Consider the following 24337-nt stretch of genomic DNA (forward strand, 5'->3'; position numbering starts at 1 on the left):
AACCTTTTCTTGACTGTAAATACACTGTCCAACTCTTACAAATGCATTGTACTTTCAATGCCAGAGTAAAGGACAGACATAAAAATCGTATATAAAAAACACAGAGCCAAATAGAGAAGAGAGAAGAGCAAAGATTGGGTTTCATCTTTTGAAAACATTTGCTCAGAGTGGTGGCAGTGTTGAGAAACTAAAAGCAAATAAATCATAACTTAAAGCAAAGGATAAATAGTGGCATTTTTAGTTACACAAATACAAACACAGCTGAAGTTAACAATTCAAAAATTATATCCTTGTTGAAGAGGTCTTGCTTATTTGTAAGACTATTTTACAGTACTAGGCAGCTGTTAGAAACTACATTCCTGTCAGGTTCCCTGATTCAATATGTTACTTGTTCTTTGTGATCTCTGTACACCACATATATGGGTTCTGCGTCTGCACAGGGCCTGTTGTCAGGAAGATTTTCGTAGCTAAACTTGTTCAAGAAGGGCGTAGGCAGCTAGTTATGGGAGGACAATATGCAATGCAAACATCCAAATGTAGCCTCTTTAGATTCAGATAAACTGCTCAAGTGCACAGTCCTGTGTTCTCTCCCAGTTGAATGAAGTTTGTCTAATTGATGGTGTAATTAGACACTTTATCTAGTTCATAACTGGTGATTTGGGGGAGTTGATAAGGTGGAATAAGTTGCTCCTGTTCAGTTTTGTTTGTGGTTAGATTATTCTGGAATAAAGTTTCACTTTAATAGTGAGTTCCATATTAGAAATGGAGTGTTGAAATTAATCCTGTGTTCGTTACTCACCACTCTGTGACACAATGACTTTAACCTGCCCAGGCCTGCAGAGTTTAGCAGTAGCAAAACATCATGGAAAGAGTTGCTCATTTAGAGTTGGAAGCAGAGAAGCTGCTTCTGTTAGACATAGATACTCAGAATTACATTTGGTAAATCATGATTAGTGGTGCTTCACACATTTAATGAACTGCTTATCAAGTTAAACTATTACTAGTTTCTGTGCTGAAATGTGATATTTTGATTTGAAAATCACAGTTGCAAAAAACAAAAGAAAAATTTAGTATAGTGTTAAATTGTTGGTCTATGAGTTAGGAAGTTTGTGTTCTGGTCCCCACTCAGCCATGAAACTCACTGGGCAACTTCAGGCAAGACACTTGATTCTCAGCTTAACTTAATTCATAAGGTTGTTGTGAGGAGAACTATGAAAGCTGCCTTAGGTTCCTTGCAAGAGGGAAAAGTCAAGATATAAATAGAACAGATAGTGTTCTTAATTTTTAAAAGATTGCAAGCTGATACAAAAGTTTGCTCTACTGGGGAACATATAAAGGTGGTATATTGGGGAACATACTAAGGTATGGTATTCCTGCACATTTAAGAAAACTGGTGGAATTTTTGCCCATGAGTTTTCTTCATTACCTAAGAGTAGTCATACTTGTCAGTAATAGCTTCCAAACCATAAGTTTTAAAAACTGTATCAGTACCTGAGAAAATCCTACACACTGTTATCAGTTTTTAGATGCCAATATAACCAAACTCTTCTTGAGGTGTGGAGTGGTCCCCGCTGTGCCTCTGCTTCTAGCTTGAAGTTTATCTTTTATCAAATCATTTCCTTTGACCTGAAGCTTATCTTCAAGTGACTTCAGCTTTTCCTCTGCTGTATTCTAGCATGCTGCTTTTACCTAGCACAGCTGTTGCCTCCTCATTGTTTCCCTCAGATGTATTTCAGCAGAATCATTCTTGAATCACCCAGGTGTCTCATCTGGTTTTCTACTGCCATGTGGCTTCCATTCACATGGCTGCTATTTTGTTCGTACTACCACCATGCCCAATCTCAATTTTGCCTAACTAATAGGGTTTGGAAGGACTGGAAGTGCATGTTCTGGTTCTTCTGTGCTACTAAGTAATGGTAGTGGTAAGCTTGTGAAGTCCAGCCCTCTCCAGGTAAAGCATCCTTCTTGTCTCAGCACCCTCATATTAATTCATGTATCTCTGATCTGCTGTAAGAGTGAGAATAATTGGAATGTGCTTAAAAGGCACTGCATTCTAAAGCTTCTGGATGGGGAGCAAGTTCTTCCAAGAGAGGCAAGAATAGTTCACGTATTTCAAAGCTCACTTAAATATTCTTGATTTAACATGTTCATATAGCAAAAGATCAAAATGCTCTCTCTTTTTAACCACAGGGATGGGAACACTGAAAATAGATTTTGTTGGAGAACTGAACGATAAAATGAAAGGCTTCTATCGAAGTAAATATACCACCCCTTCTGGAGACACTCGCTTTGCTGCTGTTACTCAGTTTGAGGTATGGCCTTCTTTGATTTGTGGTCCACCTATTCTATTGTTTTTATTCAAAGTGGCGCCCTTTCTGTGTGTACTTTAGAGTCTAGCAAGGACTGCGTATTTTCTTGGTTGTATCTACATTTACTGGTGCATCTCTAGAAATCCACCTGTTTTCACTTTTTCTTGTCAAAGGAAAAGAAGATATTTAATAAAAATATTGCTTGTGGTCTAGTAGGAGATAGTTCTTCTAGTACTGAAGTGTATATTGTATTCACTGAAAGTCCTTATTGTACATGGTTATGTAAAATTATATATATGAATTGTTACATCCCTTTGCTTTTACTTTTTTTTTTTTTAATAAAAGCTAGGAAGAGGGAAGCTGTGGTCTAAGAGTGAGCATTTAGGTCTGAATGCCTCAAAGTCCCCTGTTTTGCTTTGATGATATTTATTGAAGTGAATGCACACTCCTTGCAAAGTGGAGCCATCAGACTTCATATTGGAAAATAGAACTGTAGCACAGTAAATTTGTATGTCTCTCCTCTAGCCTCTTTGAACCTTATGCCAGTCGAATGCCTGATTTCTGAACACTTGTATACCTTTTCTCTTTGGCTTAGATTTTTGTTTTCATTTGCTTTTCTGTTTTCCACTATGGTCTGCAGAGCAGTTTTTTCTTTTTTGTATGATCAAAAGGCTACATTCAATTTTTGATATGTAGCTCTATGAATTTATAGGCAGTCCTTGAGTTATGAACATCTGAGTTACAAAGAGCCCATACTTGCATCACTGTAGAGAGGGAAGCAGTGAAAGGGGAGAGAGGGGAGGCTTTTAAAGCATGCCTTCCTGCCCCTCCCATCCAAAGAGGGAAATTTCTCTGGTATTTCCTTGCTGTAAAGGGGAGGCACTGTGTGTGTGTTGGGGAGGGGGTTGTTCATGGTTTTTCCACTTTCATGGGGGTCCTGCACTTCTAACCCCCTCAAGATTTGGAGGGCCAACTGTACATGGTCTGACTTGCAGACAAATTTGACTTACAAGATGAATTTTCTCAGGAGTGGAACTCGTTTGTAACCCAGGGACTGCATGTACTATGTTTTTTGCATGGTATTATAAGAGTGCCTCAAATACTTGGTTAGTTTATGCTCTTATTTCTTGTAGGCTACTGATGCTCGCAGGGCCTTTCCTTGCTGGGATGAGCCAGCCATCAAGGCAACTTTTGATATCTCACTAGTGGTTCCTAAAGACAGGGTAGCTTTGTCAAATATGGTAAGTCTTTTAAAGGACTGATAAGTAAAATGTAAATTGATCATATGACTGTCCCATGTTATCAAAACATTCTACATGAACCTGCATGAACAGTAATGGCTTTACAAACTGAAGGACAGGCTGTTGTGAAGAGAAAGCAAAGAAATATGTATCATAAAATAAGGTTGTATGGAATGGGGATACTGCACATTGAAAGAGATTGTACAGATCGGATGGATCGAGTTGGTGAACATAGTTTCACACATTTATTTGGTATTGCAAATAACCTAGGAAATATCAGCTCTTGCCATTTTGAGAAAGCAGACCTAATAAGTCTTTTCCAAACTTCTTTCCTTGGAAAAGAATATCACTGACCGGAGGCCCTATCCTGATGATGAAAACCTGGTGGAAGTTAAATTTACCCGTACCCCTGTGATGTCGACGTATCTTGTTGCTTTCGTGGTTGGAGAATATGATTTTGTTGAGACCAGGTCTGCTGATGGTGTGCTAGTTCGTGTTTACACTCCCGTTGGAAAAGCAGAACAAGGAAAGTTTGCATTAGAGGTAAAGTATGCTTATATCTTTCTATCCACAGTTGCAGCTCAATTGTTGGTGCAGGAAATACCTTAACTTCATTTTGTTTATAGAGCAAGTGTGTTGTGTTAAAATGGAGAGGATTAACAGATCTTAGATGCCACTGTCTAGCGAAAAGCATATAGTTTGCACACAGGGAGGTCCTAGGTTCAAGTTCTTGGCATTTCCCAATAGGACTGGAGAAAAACCTGCTGGAGACCGGAGTTGTAGACTAGGGGAAAGCAGCTTTGGAAAGTGTGAGGGCCAGTTTTGCTGAGATCTCACTAGGAGCTGCACGTATTACTACCAAAATCATTGCCTCATAAATTAATGTATACTTTACTTTTAAAACAAGGTATGTATTGAACACCCATCTTGGTTTTTTTTTGACAAATTATGTTTACAAAAGATGTGGAAGAGAGCAAGCAAGCTTCCATTAAACAAGACACATGCTCACCATGTTTTATAGAGGAAATGCAACTGCATCACTGAAATTTGGTGCATAGCAATTGTGGAGCAGCGGGGGGGGGGGGAGTGTGAATACAGCAAGCCATGAGTGTCCACTTGTGATAGAGACCTGAGATAAATGGCCTAGTACTCTGCTTTGATGTATGTGGCTTCCTTTTTTAAAAAAATGCAATGATAGTAAGGTAGCTTCCTGTGTTTTTCATTCTGGGCAGGGGACATTATGTTTCTTAGGCAGTGGCTCAAAGCCTCATTTCAATAGGTCTACATTAAGTAGAACTTACGTAGAATTTATCCATGAATGGCCAATTCCATAATAAAGTTGGGGTCACTTCCCCCTTATGGGTAAGAACACATACTTCACCGTTCACCCAAAATTTTGTAACGTCTCCAGGTGCCAGGAAAAGAATGGCTGTGGAACTGTGTCTCTTAGACATCCACCAATTGACCAACCCTGCTCTGATGCATAAAGATTTCAGCCAGGTGCCTGAGATTTCTCTGGGTGTATTCTGCATATATTCAACAGAAAATGTATTTTATAGGTCCATCCACCTGTGTGGATAAAGCTAAATCTACACAGTTTTTGTAACTGGCCTGCTGACATATACTACTATGCAGGTGAGTTAAGGGGATGCTTTAACATCTTCTGCTGCAGTCAGAACAAGACCTAAAGCACATATGTAATGGCAAATTCTGGCAGCAAATTGTGGGTTAATCAACGTACACATTTCCCAAGTAGCACATGAGCTATTTTCTGTTTGCTTTAAAAGTTGTTGAATGCCACATCCAAACGGGGGTATTAGAGGTTGTGAATTAAACAATCCAAGCTTAACCCATGGCGTATTCCTTGTCTTGAAGTTTGTTAGAAGTGGCAAGTCAGCATTATTTCATTAATGTAGCATGTTCACTAATATTTTTTCTCTTATTTTCATAGGTTGCTGCTAAAACTCTGCCTTTTTATAAGGACTACTTCAATGTTCCTTACCCTCTTCCTAAAATTGATCTCATAGCTATTGCAGACTTTGCAGCTGGTAAAGTACTTTATCTGAGTTTTGTTGTATTATTACATGTTTTAGGAAATTGTTTGTGTATCAATATCAATAAACCTTTGTATTTATTTTAAGGTGCCATGGAGAACTGGGGCCTTGTTACTTATAGGTATGCTGTTAAAATACTGTCTGTCCTCCCTTCCTTGTCCTTTTTGCTAACTTTTCCAAGTTTTATCAGATGAAGTGTAGGGAGCTGTAACAACGTGGGGTTTATCCTTAGTTCAGTAATTTCTATTTTTTCCCATTTTGAGTAACTTGAGCTTGCCTCAAAGATATATTCTCGGAAACCTTTTAGAACAATGTGAAGGCAATTACGTAAAATAACAATAAAATTGCAGTGCCCTTTTCCTTAGGATGCTTTGTTACCTTCCATCTGTCTGTGGCCTGATGTTGATAAGCTATGCATAACATCGTAGCGCATAGGGTTTGTATCAGGCCCCCAACCTGCTTCTCATGCATAGCCACAAGAAGATCAGAAAATTGCATTAATGTTAATTATGGTTTATTGAAGTAAACTGATCTCAAACCATGGTTAGTGATCCTGGTCTTTTTCAAGAAAACATGGTTAACACAATAATTGAGAAAATAACTAGTTGAAAGTGGAAATTAAAGGTTCTGGTCTCCTTGTGGCCTTATTAGAGGAGGACGAAGAATAGTGGGAGGTGCACAAGCCCAAGGCTTGAGCAAATAACTTTAAATCAGTGGTCTGTAAACATTTGAGTCAGAAGACACATTTGGAATTTTAATAGTTTATTCTGAGTATGCTCAAAAATGGTTGCTATGGTGGGGGGGGCCTGTCTGTTCAAAAAATGGCTGCCACAATGGGCATGGTTGGTTGCAAAATACCAGCTTCTCAGAAGGCAAACTGGTGAGAGTAAAAGGAAAGTAGCTTGCACAAGAATCTCAGTATGAGATAGAGGTGGGGCCTGAGCTATGAAACAGAATCATTCTTTCGAACTTGCCCATTGTTTTCGACTCCTTCATTCATTTCACAGAAGGCAAACTGTTGTGACTCAAGAGATACAGTATATCACAGTAGTGAGTACACCCCTCACATTTTGTAAATATTTTATTATACCTTTTCATGTGACAGCCCTGAAGAAATGACACTTTGATACAATGTAAAGTAGTGAGTATATAGCTTGTATAACAGTGTAAATTTGATGTCCCATCAAAATAACTCAACACACAGCCATTAATGTCTAAACCGCTGGCAACAAAAGTGAGTACACCCCTAAGTGAAACTGTCCAAATTGGGCCCAAAGTGTCAATATTTTGTGTGGCCACCATTATTTTCCAGCACTGCCTTAACCCTCTTGGGCATGGAGTTCACCAGAGCTTCACAGGTTGCCACTGGAGTCCTCTTCCACTCCTCCATGATGACATCACGGAGCTGGTGGATGTTAGACATTGCACTCCTCCACCTTCCGTTTCAGGATGCCCCACAGATGCTCAATAGGGTTTAGGTCTGGAGACATGCTTGGCCAGTCCATCACGTTTACCCTCAGCTTCTTTAGCAAGGCAGTGGTTGTCTTGGAGGTATGTTTGGGGTCATTATCATGTTGGAATACTGCCCTGCAGCCCAGTCTCCGAAGGGAGGGGATCATGCTCTGCTTCAGTGTGTCACAGTACATGTTGGCATTCATGGTTCCTGCAATGAACTGTAGCTCCCCAGTGCTGGCAGCACTCATGCAGCCCCAGACCATGACACTCCCACCACCATGCTTGACTGTAGGCAAGACACACTTGTCTTTGTACTCCTCACCTGGTTGTCGCCACACACGCTTGACACCATCTGAACCAAATAAGTTTATCTTGGTCTCATCAGACCACAGGACATGGTTCCACTAATCCATGTCCTTAGTCTGCTTATCTTCAGCAAACTGTTTGCGGGCTTTCTTGTGCATCATCTTTAGAAGAGGCTTCCTTTTGGGATGACAGCCCTGCAGACCAATTTGATGCAGTGTGCAGCGTATGGTCTGAGCACTGACAGGCTGACCCACCACCCCTTCATCCTCTGCAGCAATGCTGGCAGCACTCATACGTCTATTTCCCAAAGCCAACCTCTGGATATGATGCGGAGCACATGCACTCAACTTCTTTGGTTGACCATGGCGAGGCCTATTCTGAGTGGAACCTGTCCTGTTAAACTGCTGTATGGTCTTGGCCACCGTGCTGTGGCTCCGTTTCAGGGTCTTGGCAATCTTCTTATAGCCTAGGCCATCTTTATGTAGAGCAACAATTCTTTTTTTCAGATCCTCAGAGAGTTCTTTGCCATGAGGTGCCATGTTGAGGGGAAATGGCTAATAATGCCCAATTTGGACAGTTTCACTTAGGGGTGTACTCACTTTTGTTGCCAGCGGTTTAGACATTAATGGCTGTGTGTTGAGTTATTTTGAGGGGACATCAAATTTACACTGTTATACAAGCTGTATATTCACTACTTTACATTGTATCAAAGTGTCATTTCTTCAGGGTTGTCACATGAAAAGGTATAATAAAATATTTACAAAATGTGAGGAGTGTACTCACTTCTGTGATATACTGTAAATAATACTGCTGAGGAGCTAGATACAGGCACAGGTGAGGTCTGTTTCCAAAATGTTAAATCATATAGATGCCCCCGCCATTGAAGCATAATAAAATACTCATGTCACAGAAGGTAAATTGGTGATGTTCAATGTATCACAAGCACATATACACAGGAAAATCAACACACCATGCCAGAACAGCAGCCCACTGCTTTCAGGACTCTGAGGTTCTGAAGCATTCTTAGACATGTCACTTGAGGAGGCTAATAGTTCAATTTACAGCATACAAGTCTCTCCCCACTTCCCCATATTTTAGTCATCTCATAATCTTTAAAACTAGCATAAAAATCAGGGACCTAATAGTGTCTGTGAGCATCATGTTGCAGATACCAGCACTAAACTATGGTTTAGCATTATGCACCCATATTTGTATCTCTGGTTAAAATATTGTAGACAGAATGTGGAAACACGCATCTTCACAGTTTTTCTCAAGTCAACTTAGATTTTCATTGATGATTATTGTAGTTAAAGCTAACTAGGCTTGTTTAATCAGAATTGCTGGCCTCTTTAAGATGAAAACAAGTTTGACAGTTCTAAGTCAAATTGGTTATCCCTTTAGAAAGGGGATTTAGAGTGAGATGGAGGGGTTGGACTGGGACATACTCTGAAGAGTCCCATTTTTTACAGGGACCCTGAAATTTAACACCTGAAGTTTAGTACCTGTTAAACTCATTTTCCCATTAAAACAAGGTGTGAGGAGAGCAGTTTTTCTCTTCCACTGGTTCCCACAGGCTTCAGACAAATGGCAATCAAGCTGCTACATGGGGATTATAGAGAACAAAGCAAAAAGAGAAGGAATTTGCTGGGAAAAGAGTGCTATTTGTGAAAAAACCCCTTTTCAGCAAAAAAAAATCCTTTATACCTTTGCTTTCCATAAGTTGCTTGCCTTTCTTGAGCCACCCATTGAAAATCAGGGAAATGGATTCCTAGTTTTGGCTGGGCCAATATCCAGGAAGCAGTTGGTTGTTGCCTGCAGCATGCAGCTTTCTATACATTGTCCCAGCTGAGACTGGAAGATGCCCCTGTTGCACATAGCACATAGTATTTTTTGCTTCCATATGGGGCAAAACCATAATTGTTAAATATAGGTAGGCATGGGCAGCTCCTCTGAGATGTCAGTGGGAATTGTTCTCTCCACCATGGGGAGAACAACCCTACAATGATGCATTGATTCTTATCATGGGTAGTTTGAAGGAAACTACACTTAGTGGGTAACTGACTGAGTTTACAATGACATGAGAACCAGCTATTGACTGTTTATAATAGTTGGCTTTTGCATTGTGGCATCCCAGAATCTTTGCCTTTCTTTTGCAGTTGTTGTTCTGCATTTACTTTCGATTGTTGCTACTAATAGTGACTGATACCATAAGGCCAATTTTACCTTAAGTAAACATAGCAACTATCCCCTCAGTCACTTGGAATACCAAATGGATCAAGGTCTGTGAATCTTAGGATAGTCTCATGACTCACAGTGTTGCATTCTGGGATGAGAATACTTGGGAAAGAGATTTTTGACTTAAGCAAGTTAATTCAGGACATATGTCATGTCTATTGTATTTTTCCATACTCTGTCTGGTATAGCTCATTTGGTTTTTTAGCTCACGGTCACTCAGTTAAAAAAATTGTTAAAAATTTAAGTAGTGACTTAACTATGTTAAGAGCTTTATATAAATTGGAATGAGAAGACTTTTTTGAAGGCAAAAAACACAGATAATAAATGTATGTGTTGTAGAAGGAATAATCTTCAAGGCATTCCCAATCTTTCTCCAATAGGTAGTAATTGCTGTTGAGGTGAAACTTGTCATCTCAGTTTTTACAAATACACAATACATTTCTAAAAAGCTTGCCCTACTTAATCAAAATGGTTTAACTTACTGAGCATCTAACTATTACAGTCCTGGTTATGTTGACTGGAGCAGATGGAACATGGTTTGGCTAAATACACAATACTAATCACACTTTAAAAAAAGAGGTGTAGGCTGGTGACATTCTGCATTAGAAAGCTTTCCATTTTATGGGCCACCATTACATGATTTTTTTTATTTGTTTTTCAGATAGTTCCTTGTTTCATCACAAGTCTTTTCTCATATTATACCCTGGCAGCTAAATTGGAAACAGCTCTAATTGGGGGCTCTGGTGTGCTGATTGGGCTGGGGGTCGGGGTAGAGATTGTTTTAATGCCATGGAGTACAACTCATTCTGTGGCCTTTCTTTGGTGTGTTAGTTCCAGAAAGGCAACAAAGGAGCAAAACAAGCAAACAAACCAGTTATCCACCATCTTTCTAGCTCTATTGCCCCTCTCCCTAGAATAGTGCAAAGTTAACATCTATATATGTAGAATTCAGCAAGTTAGCAGAAATCTCATAAATGAAGGGCATATTTTTAGATGTCATTAAGTAGAATATTGTGGAGAAGCCACATGGACATTAGAACTGAGAGTGGCTAGCAGGGGACTTACTGAGTAGGTTGGGAGATCACTGAGCCAAAGAAGATGCAAGGACCTGAAAGCCTTTTATGTTTTTAATGATGTCAGGTTGTCAGATTTCCCACATTCAGTTATTCATGATAAGACAGATCCTTATTTTAAATGACACGTTGAGCTAAAGGATTTTTTAAAAGGCCACGGCATATTGTGCTAAAGTGAGGCAGCTTATTCATTGAGATGGATTTTTCCTGCCAATAGAATATTATTTATGTATTTATTTATTGCTATACTGCTCATAGCCAAAGCTCTTTTGGGGGTGATTGCATGGTTTGTACATCCCTGCTGAATCCTGACAAATATGGAATGTTAAGCCCATTATTTTCAAATTAGCACGAAGTACTCTTTTAATAAAATGAGTGCTATAGCTTGACTAGTTTTTAAATTGTACTTTCCCTCTCTGTACTTTGTATTGTTGTAATTGTACTTTCCCTCTTTGATGTTGTATTATTTCTGTCTGTTCTTTCTTATACACAGGGAAACTGCACTGCTGATAGATCCCAAAAACTCCTGTTCCTCTTCCCGTCAGTGGGTGGCACTCGTTGTGGGCCATGAACTAGCCCACCAGTGGTTTGGAAATCTTGTGACTATGGTACTTAAAGTGCATTTGACATCTCTTAGTTTGTTTAGGTTGAGGTTATATAAATAGTTAACCCATCATTTTGCTTTCCACCTCACAAATTAGAACCTGCTCCAACTATCTCTGCCTTATACACCCCAGATTAAGCTTTGGGCTACCCCCAAATCCAGGGGTCCTCAAACTTTTCCACCAGGGGGCCAGTTGAAAGCTGCTGGTGCTGGGTGTGGGCCAGACAGGTGGTGCGGGTGGTGTGTGTGGGCTGGTGCGGGGACGGCGAGTGTGTGCTGAGGCAGGGGGAGCGAGCGCTGAGGCAAGGTGAGACAAAGGCGGGCGGGTGCGTGCGGCAAGGAAAGGCAAGGCACAGGCGGGTAGGCGGCCTGGCGAGGGGAGGCAAGGCGGGTGCACAAGGCAGTGGCTTGCTTGCTTGGAGAGTGTTTTCTCCGAGCGAGCAAACTGCTGTCTCCCCACGCGCAGGGCAAGGTGGGCAGCAGTGTGCACACGGGTGCGGGTGCAGCAGGTCCAAATGGTCACAGTGGACTGGATCCGGCCCTCGGGCCATAGTGTGAGGACCCATTCCCAAATCATATACCCACATGTTCAGAAGAATGTCCTCTCCCAGATGTCACCCTCTACCCAGATGCTCTTAATACCATTTTGGCCAAAAAACAGAGCCACCCTCTGCACTGTGTTTATTCCACATTAGATGTTGAAGCATTGAAAATTTTATAGCACAGATATCCAGGAGAATGCCTTGTGCAAGCTGGGTTGATTTTTAGCTAGTCAAAAGCTTGTTTTGGGTGCAGGACACTGTCATATGAGTGTGCCCATACCAGTTACTGGGGCTGTGCAACCCACAATAAGTCAAATGAGTGTTCACAGCTCAAATACTGGGCTGGATGTATTTCCATGTAAGAGAACCCTCCTTGACCTCTGAATGTATTATCTGGGATCCCAAAGCTTATTCTGGTATGCAGAGCATGATACATTATACATGCTCTTGTCCACATATTAGCTGCTATTAGCATGACATGCTTGATTGTCCCCCATGCCAAAGAAGGCACTGAAGAAGACATCATTAAGTGTTACCAACTAGGGGACACAGCAGAGGGAAGTGAAGTTTCTTATGGGGTTTATACCTTCATTTACCACATGCTTCATCATGGTTTTTATCCTTATTACTATTAGAAGGAAAATTTTTGTTCATTCATCTTTTGTGGGGAAATTGCTTGGTGTTGCTTCCACAGCTAGGAAGAGAAGATCAAAGTAACCCTTTTCCAATCAGCTTGAAGCAGGTCAAAAAGTTTGAAAGATAAAAATGCTAGTTAACCACATTTGGGTGTATTCATTTATTTTTCACTATTCTCTTTTTTGGTAATCATGAGAAGCAAGGGGTTGCACAAGGAACTGATGCTCTGTCTTGCTTCGGTGGTGATCCACCATACATTGCTCACACATTTGTGAGCTTGTATTTGCAGATATGAAGCTTTATGTGGTGGTGTGGGAGGGAAGTGTTGAGATTCTTAGAAAGCTGCATTACGCACTCTAATTTAATAATAGTAGTAGAAATTCATTGAATACAGTCTTGGTTATAAATATACCAGTCCAGTCCAGCAAATACTATTCATTGTGGAAATTCCTAGGGATGTTTGGTTTCATTGCTCTGAAGTTTCCTCTCCACACTCAGCACCCAAAAGATTGGAAATTATGTACTTATGTATTTCACTTGCAAATAGAAGTTTGTCATGAGATCATCAGCTCATTTTCATTTTAAGACAAATGGGATGGTTTTTCCATACCATTGCAATTTTTTGGTAGGACTCTTATTTGCCTTCTTTACAATAACAACAAGGCCAGCTTTCCTCAGTTGTTGCATGACCTACCTGAAATAGAAAAGTATTAATCACAAAACATGTGGTGTATTTTTAGCATATGTCATTGCTGCTAGGACAGTTGGAAATAGGGAAGAGGCACTGTTTGTGACTTACAACTTTTTCATGACATGAAGGAGGGTCCTGGAGGGAGTGGTCATTTTCTGTAAACCTAATTGCATCAAAGCATTTAGTGTAGTACTATTTACCCTGCTCTCAAGACTTTTGTAAATCCATTTATCAAATCATGGTGGCTCCTCCCCTTTTAAACTTGTGTGTCAACTTTTCTGTTCCTTTTAATTCCTTAGGATACTAATTGATTTTGCCTGCATATCTGCCATGGGTAGCTGGTGACACTCATAGACAGTCTTCACAGGAAGAGTTGGTTCCATCACACTATGTGTGCTAATGTTAGATTTGCGCAGGCACCAAAATCATGAGTTTATCAGCTCATTTTCACAGTAAGCGAAATAACGAAGACACTGCCAAAATAATTTTTATTGGGTCAGAATCCCAAAACATTTTTTTACCATGACCTTGTGGCAAGGATGCTTAGTTTTATATTGGAATGTGCCTGCATTATTAGATTTTCATGTATTTTGTATTAAATTGCATAAATGCAGTTTATACAAAATACAAAAGATGCAGTTTGTGTTTCATCCTGCCCTAATTTTGTATGCAGTTTGTTCTTGTTATCCTCAGAGTTCGTATCATATAAACAAGGCATAAAATGATACACATTTTTGTTGGTGTGAATAAATTTCTTTTGTTGTCTGTCTTCCCATTCTTCCATTCTTTCCTTCAGCTTAGTGTTTTTATTTTTAAAATCTTACTTTTCTCAATCCCAAACTGTGGTTTTGCCAAAAATTTGTATTGATTGTGTAAGCCTGCATCCCGAAGCATGCTTGAAACAAAATTCATCCAGCAATTGGTTTATATACATTTGGTGTGGCTGTGCTTTTAAAGCAAAGCACAGGGATTTTCCTGGTTTACGCCTGTAAGGTTCTTTCAAGGATCATCCAAGTTTGTTGTTTGTTTGTTTTAAGAAAAGCAGGAAATGTTTAATAATCCTGAGAACTTCAGCCTCTTCTTTAAAATCAAAAGCGGGTTTTTTTCCTCTATGTAGTAGTGAACATAGGTTTGAAAGTTAAAAAGATTAAATTTGGAAATACTAAGGCAGACTTTACAGTACCCAGGCTGTTGTAGGTTTTGTGCCCTTCATGATTCTTTTTTGCCATAACTAATTAATAGAAACAATAAAAATCCAAGGTATACTTCTAATTGTTATGTTTTATTTATCTTGGTATAGAAGCTAAGTGCGGAGTATACCTATTCAGAATATGCATGTAATTTATTTTGGGATGGGATGACATCAGGAAACTTACTGGTGTTGTTAGGGGTGCATAATTACTCCCTCCAGCCCTCTATGCCTGTCTGTGTATGTGTTTAAACCCAGTGGTCTTGTTTGCACATAATACTTATTCATGATATGGATTGATGAATTCAGTGTTGTTGCGCTGTCTGAATACAACTGTGCTAACAAACCCCTGGCATTTGCTGGGTTAACTTTGGGTTATTTAATCCATAAACTACCATTGTTTCTGGGTTTGGACACAATAAAACCTCAGGAATGAGGCATTCTTCCGTTACTAGCTGGAAGCAGCAACAACAGGTGCCTAGGAGGACTGAGAACTTCACCAGGAACTGTGGCATGAAATGCCAGTTGGGTCAAAGGTAGAAGGTACTGAGAACTGTCAAACAATACTGATCTAATGGATAACTCCAAAAAGAGTGAATCTATCATTGTGGTCTCTGGGTACCACGGTTAATGGCTCTGCTCCTGCATGGAGCCTGTTTTCAGGCAGATTCTACAGCTGAGAGAGATTTGGCAGGATCCCCTCCCCCACCTTCAGCATCAATATATAGAAAGGGTCCCCATCCATTCCCTCAGTTCTTCTTTGACCACCACTGTAGTATCTCAGTAAGTTCTCACTCTCTTTTTGATGCTGCGGCGGGGGGAGGTCTTTCAATGTGTTACTCTTTTCTTTGAAATTACTTACTTTTTTCTTCTTGCTTTCTTCTCTCTTACGGTTTTTCACCCATGCCTTTTCCTATTTAAAGAACTCCATTTGTCTTTTTCTCATTTTATCATCACTTTTTGCCTTTTTAATTCTGTCACTACTATTACTTAAAAGCCTTCTTTCTGAGATGACACTGGTGCCTTTAGAAAGTGCATATTGTAGGAGTAAATTTTTACTGACCAATGGACACTCCCTCTGCCTTTTCTGCCTAGGAGAGGAACATATTATTGATGCCTGCCCTCATTGTTGGACTTTTAAAGCAAGCCCAAAGAAACAGAGCAGACCACCTCAGAGTGGAGCTATGGAGCAAGGCTCTTGGAGGAGTAAATTCCTCAAACCCCATGGAGAAGGTGCATAAGTCTGCTTTGGAAGCCCCAGCTTTACCTCTATCTGTGCCACACTGCCAATACCTGAATGCTCAGTGGAAGTATCCAAGGCCAAAAAGTTGGCTGAGAGGGCCAAAGCGGCAAAATTGACAGAAACTACTACAACTGAAGGTCTATAAGCAAAATTCAAAGACCCGCCACTCCAGACCAACTCAGCAAGCCTAATTGCTGCCAACTGTGCTAGAATCTAAGCCTGTGGTACCAGACAAGAACAGGTCTTGGCAACCTCAGTAGTAGATGGAGAGGTCCAAGATGCATGGCCACAATGGCAGACCTATCCTTGTCCTACAACAGGGTGGTGTTGGTCAGCCAGTTTTCACTGGTCCCAGTGGAGTTGGCCCATATTGAGACCAAGTGCTATACTGCTCCCACTCTCCTTTCTTGGACCAGGATAGGCACTCAGAATAGTCTGCTGCATGTTTGTACTGATGATGCTATGATCCACTGGGATACTCATGAGATCCCCTCTATGATCTTTGGTACCGATGAGAGCGCCATCCTCCTCCACCTGAAGACCTAGTTTCCCAGGGCCCATCCTTCCCATCTGAAGGGTCCAAATCTTCCTGACCTTGAAACTTGTGCCAAGCACAACTTCCTCTTTCATTCCCAACGCATGCCATGAAACACTCCTGAGCTTGTGGGAGATTGGTTTTGATGAAAGCTGAAGGAAGAGACACTCAGACATCTGTCGGCTGTTGGGTGGACCACCACTGTCTGGGCCATCATGGTAGTATGATGATGCAGCCCATTTCATCTTGATGAATGTTCACAATCTGATGGAAGGGGAAAACAGATAGAACAGTTCCCCCAACCAGTCCAGGAGGAAAACATCATCCACTCCTGCCCAACAGCAGAAATGAGGCCATATCCCATTTTCCTGAGTAGTTGAAAACATTGATTGAAGGACTCACTGTGCCTTCCCAAAAGCTAGCAGCTTCTGTGGTGCATACTTTCTACTTATGATCTTCCTGATCCTCAGATTTCAGTGCCACTGAACACTTACTTTATTCAGGTGATAGCAGCCTATGCTGTTCTGCAGAGGCCTGGTAGAGGTATCATGGAGAACAGCCACCTTGTCTAAGAAATTGACATTCATGTAGCACTGCAATGTTGACATGCATGCGAGAGTAGATTGTGGCTTTGGGAGAAGAGTTTCCCTTTTGGTTCTCTGTTGATTTCACTGACCCCCTTCTGGATAGGTAAGATTGCTAGTTGCACATATGTGTGATGCATGGAGACCACAAAGAAGAAAGGCAGGTTGCTTATCTGTAACCGTCATTCTTCAAGTATCCACACAACCCACTTACTGGCAGTATCATATATTGACATGCTTATCTATTTAAAAAAGATTGCTTTGGACCATTGTTGAGCTACTTATACCAATTCCTTTCTTGATCCTGAGGCCACAGTGTCAGTCTTGACTGGAAACCCCTTCTATATGCTGAGGGCGAGGGAGGGGTTCCAATCAAAACTCTGTCCACTGTAGAATTTTTGTGACAACAGGCTCCATGCAGGTATAAAGCCCATATGGGTGAATGCACCTGTAACTACAAAGGACAGTAGTTACAGGTAAGGATTCTGCCTGTGTATTACTCCCCACCCCTGAAGCAAAACCACCTTCACCTTTTGGTTTTCACTTGACAGGTATTGATTGTGCGCAAAACAACCTGTATATAGACTTGCTTGGTCAGTGTACATCAATGTTTCTTACTGCACTTTGACAGCAGATGCATACCAAGACATTAGTCAGGCAAGACCCCACAGTTGTAGGAGTGCACCTGAAAAGAGCCCCTCCTCCAAATGGAACAAATTTGTACACTTTTGTGCTTTCTAAAAGCTAATAAAGAAGGGTAATAGCCCAGTGATAAGCCAGTAGACCAAAGTACCATTTATGCGCCAGAGGAATGGCTGTCACTGGCAGCAACATGGGGCTGAGTTCATGATTGGAGCAGGAGATAAGATGGGTTCTGATGCACAGGACCCTGGAATACTGTCTGGAGAACCAGAGGGGGAGAACTCACAGTAAGTCCAATCACCTGGTTCAACACAGTGCCAGTTGTTCTGCATACAGTTGGTACTTAATTGCAGGGTGGATTGCCATGTCATGTGAACTTGCCTGTCTGAGAGTTTATTTAGATGGAGCAGACTCTTACCTATTAGGAGTGGTAGCCAAGCATATTTAAAGAACTTCTAAGCCTTCTGAACCTATTCCTCTAATTGGATAGGGACATTTTATCCTCTTCTGTAGATGTTGAATATAAACATCTTTTTTGTTCATTTTGAAAACTTGTCTCTAGTGGTTATGTCAATCTCATGACTGTGCCATGAGTAGCAGGCTACTGAATTACCTTTAGATATAAAAAATAACAATTGTTAAAAACTTTATAGCTGAGGCTGCATTATCTAATGGTAAGTTCTAATTCAAAACTTTATGTAAAAAGGTGGCAGTAAGTTCCATACATTGAAACATCAAAAGAGTTATTTTTGAGAAAAGAAACTTGGGTGAGATAAGATACATATTATTAAGTTGCATGTGGCAAACTAACCTTTTAAGCATGTGGGTTTAGAGTTGCATGCATTAACTGCTACCACATCTAACCAGAAAATCCCAGATATATTATACAGCAAAACCCAAATTGTCAAGAATGAAATAGTGACTCTAGTCACATATTGAAGAAACTGACTTTGATTCTTCCGAGATGTCTATCAGTAAAGATACCTTAGATCAATAACTTTATTAATAAAGAATGGAAGAAAGAATTAACCCCCCACCATGGCTCCTGCATTTCAAAAAAACTTTATAGAAGACCCTCTTCCCCAGTCTGCTTTTGCTTGTCCAAACCAAGACATGAACATAATACTTTTTAACATAGTCTTGCAAACTTTAAATAGCAAAAAGGCTGGATATGATTGCTTCCTGGTCTTGATTTGCCTTCAACACCTGAATATAGATGTTTGCCTACTAAAATATTGAGAATTATGAAAAAAAGTAAAAAGAGGAGCCTGGTTTGAGACTTGAAAAATGAGTTTTTATTTTTTCACAGTTGCATTAATCCTGCCAGGGCTTTGTACTTTGAAGCCCCTGAATTTTGTCTTGAAACCTGATCTAATTGGAACAGGTAACTGTTCTCCTCAAAAATAAAGTTAAGCGCATCAATATAAAATTTGGTCACCATTATTGCTTACACAAGGTGGTGTTGATGGTGACAATATGCTTCATTTGTCACAAAGAAGCTTTGGTTTGTTGCAACTTTAGTTTGTATTGTATTTCCTGTTCCAGTTAAAAAATGTAGCTAGCTAAACAAAACATTTTTTCAGTAGCTGGGAGGGAGGGTTTGGAAATAAACAATATTTCCAAAGATACATTTATGTCATGAATAGTACAGCTACTTCCTTCTTGAGCTGCTTCAGAGATACGATTGGTTATTCATACAGTTTCAGGCTGAGTGCTAGAAACCTGCTTTTTAAAAAGGATATTGAATTCTATGTCACTTTTCCCTCTAGCACAGAATTGCACAATACAATTTCATTGGTATGGGGCTGTAAGCTCCTCCACATCTTTACTGATATCAATGTGAAGAAATCCTGATATCTCAGAGACTGATGGCAACTTCTTGTTCTTGTGTCTTCAAATCCATAATAAACCTGTGTTTTTAAGTAGCAGTTCTCTCTCCTCATTGTAGGAGTGGTGGACCCATCTGTGGCTTAATGAAGGTTTTGCATCCTGGATTGAGTACCTCTGTGTAGACCATTGCTTTCCAGAGTATGATATCTGGACCCAGTTTGTTTCTGCAGATTACACACGAGCTCAGGAGCTTGATGCCTTAGACAACAGCCATCCTATTGAAGTGAGTGCCTAGTGTAATTAGTAGAGTTTGTATGTGCTCTCTCTGTCATTCTTGCATGTTTTTACATGTTCACTCATCATAAGACACCTTTCTTTGAAAACTGGAGGTGAAGTTGGGGTAAAGGATGCATCAAGAATGGGGGTGGTTTTGTGGTTCGTGATTAAGAGTGTAGGACTGGGACTCAGGCAATAGGGGTTTTGGTCCCTGCTTGACCATGGAGCAAGCTGGGTGAGTTTGGGCCAGTCACAGGCTTTCAGCCCAATCTACCTCACACAGTTCTGTTGTAAGGATAAGATTGAGAGCAGCAGGAGGAGAATTATGTAAGCCATTTTGAGTTCTTTAGAAAAGAAAAAGGGATATAAATATATTAAAATAATGTGATTCTTACTAATTAATCTATAAGATTAATCAATATTATTGCTGTAAAATTGTCTAATATTTAACTGGAGATAGATGCAAGCCATATACAATCTGTTCTTGTGATTTTCTGCTTCTCTTACATCAGGTCAGTGTGGGCCATCCATCTGAAGTAGATGAAATATTTGATGCAATTTCATATAGCAAGGGTGCATCAGTAATTCGAATGCTACATGATTACATTGGGGATGAGGTAAAAGTATATTCTAATTAACTATGGATGTTCTGTACAAAGTATAGTATAAAGGGAGTATATGTATGTGAGTTTGGAATGGATGAAGCAAACGACTAGTAGGACACAGTCCTATGTGTGTGGAAAGCCAGTGTGGTGTGGTGATTAGCATGTCAGATCGCAGCTCAAGAGATCTGGACTGTACTCCCACTCAGCCATAGAGCTCCCTGACTTTGAGCCAGTCACAGACTCTTGGCCCAACCTACCTCACAGGGTTGTTGTGAGGATAAGATTGAGAGGAGGAGGAGGAACATCATGTGAGTCACCTTAAGGTCCTCAGAAGGAAAAAAGGTGGAATTTAATTAATAATTAAATGTCCTAAAATTTGCAGTATTTCCCGGCCAGCCATTTATCCTTTGTCTAGCACTGGCACAGCCAGGTAGTTCTGAGGGTACACAAGCAGAACATGAAGGCTAATGACTGTTTTCAGCATCTGATATTACCTGCCTGTTCAGTGTCTTGATAAGCTAAATTTGGAAAGCTTTGTTTTTATTTTAAAAATCTTATATTCTAGGATTTCCGGAAAGGAATGCACCTGTATCTTACCAAGTTCCAACACAAGAATGCAGCAACAGGTAACTGACCATTGTCTTTACTTTCCTCAGTGATCCCCTTGGCTCTACAGCATTTCATTTTAGAGGGGGAATTAATTCTCCAGTAATTAGTTTTTATACATGAAAAGTCAGGGAAATTCACCTGAAAATGTTTCATAATAAATTACATCTTTAAGGATACTAGACCTACTAGTATCCTTCTTCTTCTTCTCTTTCATCTTCTTCCTTCTCTTCTTCCTTCTTCTTCCTTCTCTTTCTCCTCTTATATTTTTATTTTATACTGATAATTTTAATTTTGTATTTGTAAATCAATGTATTTTTTGTATTTTTATATTTAATGGTAATTTATTATGTACTATTGTATTTCAATGTATTTTATCATGTTGTAAGCCGCCCCAAGGTTTCGGCAAGGGGCGGCATAGAAATGTTATAATAATAATAATAATAATAATAATAATACTAGAAAATCACAGTGGTGGGTTAAATATAACTTTAGGGGGAAACCATTTCAAATTCTGAATTGGAAACTTAGCTGTAATAACTTCTGACCTCCCCCCACTTCAAAAGAAGTAAACTGATCTTGTATTAAGGCCTCTGATAGCTTCCTTTAAAAAAATGAAAAGAAAAAATGAACGAGTTAGGCATAGAATTAAATGTCTAAAGATGAAGAATTAGGGGAAAGCCCTTATGCAATAGTTCTACTCTTAATATTTTATATAACCCCAGCAATGTGCTAGAATCAGATTCTGTACAGAATACAAGAACTCAAATAATAATCTCTGCTTAGAGGGCTTGCACCTGCACCTTGGCTCTGTTCGTAGCATATAATTTGGTATGGATATAACAATTCAAGGTCGGTTCAGATGGTAATCTCTTCACAAGCGTTTGAGTCATTTCTTATTTCCTTATACACTAGCGTAAGGAAAGAGGACTGAGGCACACCAAAGTCCCAGTAAAATAAATGGAACTCTAGCACTTAACTATGGGTTTAAATGTTGATCATGGCTGGATATATCTTGATTGTTCCTACTGTGTATATTCTATAACATTTTGATCAGACTTGCTAGCAGCTTTTCTTATACTGGAGATTTGTGGGCAGCATAGCTGCCTGGACAGAATCAGGAATAGTGAAGCCAGACTGGCAAGCTGAAAGGGACTGTGGATACACAAACAGGCACAGAATAGAGGCTCACAAAGTAGTTGCAGGAAAACAAATGAAAAATGTAGGTAATATCAGAAGGAAGCACAAGCAAAGAAATTTTATACAAGCTGTGAACCAGTCTGGTGGCAGCCTGTTTTACTGTAGGGATGTCAACTTCGCTGAGATTTGAGTAGCCATGTGATTTTGAGATTTCATAAGTTGGCAGTCTACACAGGATTGAGAGAAGATGTCTGGTGCAATTCAGCTCCTGTGTTAAACAGTCTAGATTTTATGTGGCTGACAGTAGCTCAGATCTTATGTGTAATTGGAAGCATGGTTTGTAGGAGGATGAAACAACCCTCCAGTATCTCACTGGATATTACGAGGTCCCCCTCTCCTTCCAGCAAGCCAAGCAGCCTGGACTATGGTTACTTAGAACATGCCTGATATGTACTGCCATTCAAATAAGTCACAGTGACTTATTTTGATTGTGTGATCATGAATCTACATAGAGAATTTTGTTGCCTCAGTTTCCTACTTACTCAGTGGGAATAATAGCTGCTTACCAAAGTTGTTTGCAGGAGGCATTAGCAGAACTTTTGGAAAGGCTTTTGCACATTAAAGTACTGTCAAAATGGTTGTTAATGGTACTAGAATCAAAGCAGTTTGTGCAGTGTTTCCTTCAGGAGACTTAAAATGTTTTCTTTAGTGCGAGGTGGTGAGATTATTTAGTTTGGGTTTTTTCCCTCTGCAGAGGATCTTTGGGAAAGCTTGGAACATGCTAGTGGTAAACCCATTGCTGCTGTGATGAATACATGGACCAAGCAGATGGGGTTTCCACTTGTTTATGTGGAGGTGGAGCAGGTAGGTACACAGTTTCTGATTCTGATGGGGGCTTTGCTCAGACAATAGGAAGGGCAATGGTATGAGCTTCCAAATATATAGGCAAAACATAGTTTAGAGCTAATTCCTCTGCTTTCATTTTCTGTCTCCTGAGCACTCCCATTTCTAGAGTGCAAGAGGCCTCAATCATCATCATCATCATCCATACGTATACCAGAGAACACTACCAAAGCAGTTCAGCAATTATTGTAACCCGTGTCTTGTCAGTTTGGACATTATGTCAGCAGTTTTGTTTTTAATTGCAAATCCACCAGCAACAGCAAGCAAAAAATAGTGGAAGGGAAGACACAAATCATGTTTGCAAAGATACTTCAAGTAATGTTTTCTCATTCTAGTTTCCTGGATAAATAGAAAGCATGGTTTGTCAGTACAGATATCATGCAAACCCTAGTTAAGCATGATGCCTTGAATTGCATCTGTGACTATATACTCCCCCAAAACAGTCCACCAATATCTATGCTTAGTAAATAATTGATATTTTTAGAAACATTTAATGTATGCTTTCCTATTACACAGTTGGAGGCTTTATAGAATTTGGGATTAAATATGGAAAGGCAAGTAGTATGTCATATCAATATAGATTCCTTAGCCGCAACCTGAACAGGAATATGCAAATGAAGCAAATTTGCGAATCTATGTTAATACTGTCACTTGTTTCAAATCATCACACGGAGTAATTTATGTGGAGACAGGTGATAGAACAGTGTTGCACTTGTGCTATATTTATATATATTTATATATCTAAATTAGTGAATCATTCAGATCATACATTCAAACTATGCTATATTTTTGTGTGGTCTTTAGTTCTGCAATAAATGAGGAACAGATGTGCAGAGTACTGAAGCTGCACGACTGACCACTACAAACTATATTCAGCTGCTGCTTATTTCCTCTAAGCATGGCCCACACTGTTTTATGCATACTTTCATAGCCAGAAAGTCTAGGTATCTTTTTTGGTTTTTTAAAGAAGAATTTGATTTGCAAATTTTCAGTGCTGGTGTATGCAGTGGGCATGCTGAAATTTTCTGCTCAAAAATTCTGAGGAAGACTAGCAGGAATGAGCAGATATAAGTTAAATGAGCTGCTTTGCTGGAAGATTCTTGCTCCTCCAGCACTTCAAGCAGCAGATGTATTTTGCAACTTAATATCGTAAACCTCTGGATACAGGTTTTTTGTGTGATTTTTTTCCCCCAAATAACCAAAAATATTTTGATTGTGAGTGCACAGGGGAGAAACTATTATAGGGAGTTGTAAGTAAAATAGAAAAAGGAAGTGATAGAGGCCAGGACTTGAAGGGAGCAGGTCAGGGAAACAGGAAAGGAGGCACTGGAAATGTAATGGTGTAAAAGTCTACTTTTTCTAGCTACATAACCACATTCATGTTAAATTAACTGAATGTTGTATACTAATTTGTACAATCCTTAATGCTGTTTTTTATTGTGCCCCAATTGATTGGAATCCCCTGAACTTGGATGCTTCTGACCAATCTGTACAGAGTGTCTCATCATACTCCTGCCCTGCATATTTTGGTGGGCTTTTTAGCATGGTGCTTCAAAGAGGGTGGGAAGGAGGTTGGAGAAGACTCAGGGCAACTCATATCCTGGCCTCTTTGTCTCCTATACTGTCTACCCACACCTT

At 39.9% G+C, this 24337-nt stretch overlaps 1 protein-coding gene across 1 annotated transcript in view; it reads left to right on the forward strand.

The window, feature by feature from the left end:
* The window catches only part of NPEPPS (aminopeptidase puromycin sensitive), a 78896-nt gene that overhangs the window by 37488 nt on the left and 17071 nt on the right, over positions 1 to 24337 (forward strand). Inside the window, exons 4-13 of the mRNA XM_044444603.1 lie at positions 2191 to 2312; positions 3443 to 3550; positions 3893 to 4093; positions 5502 to 5598; positions 5692 to 5725; positions 11167 to 11281; positions 19288 to 19452; positions 19958 to 20062; positions 20616 to 20676; positions 22551 to 22660. Coding sequence (XP_044300538.1) covers positions 2191 to 2312; positions 3443 to 3550; positions 3893 to 4093; positions 5502 to 5598; positions 5692 to 5725; positions 11167 to 11281; positions 19288 to 19452; positions 19958 to 20062; positions 20616 to 20676; positions 22551 to 22660 — 1118 coding nt within the window. The remainder of the gene's footprint in view (positions 1 to 2190; positions 2313 to 3442; positions 3551 to 3892; positions 4094 to 5501; positions 5599 to 5691; positions 5726 to 11166; positions 11282 to 19287; positions 19453 to 19957; positions 20063 to 20615; positions 20677 to 22550; positions 22661 to 24337) is intronic.

The sequence above is a fragment of the Varanus komodoensis genome, unplaced genomic scaffold (assembly GCF_004798865.1).
Source record: "Varanus komodoensis strain SLA01 unplaced genomic scaffold, ASM479886v1 scaffold45, whole genome shotgun sequence".
Classification (NCBI taxonomy): domain Eukaryota; kingdom Metazoa; phylum Chordata; class Lepidosauria; order Squamata; family Varanidae; genus Varanus; species Varanus komodoensis.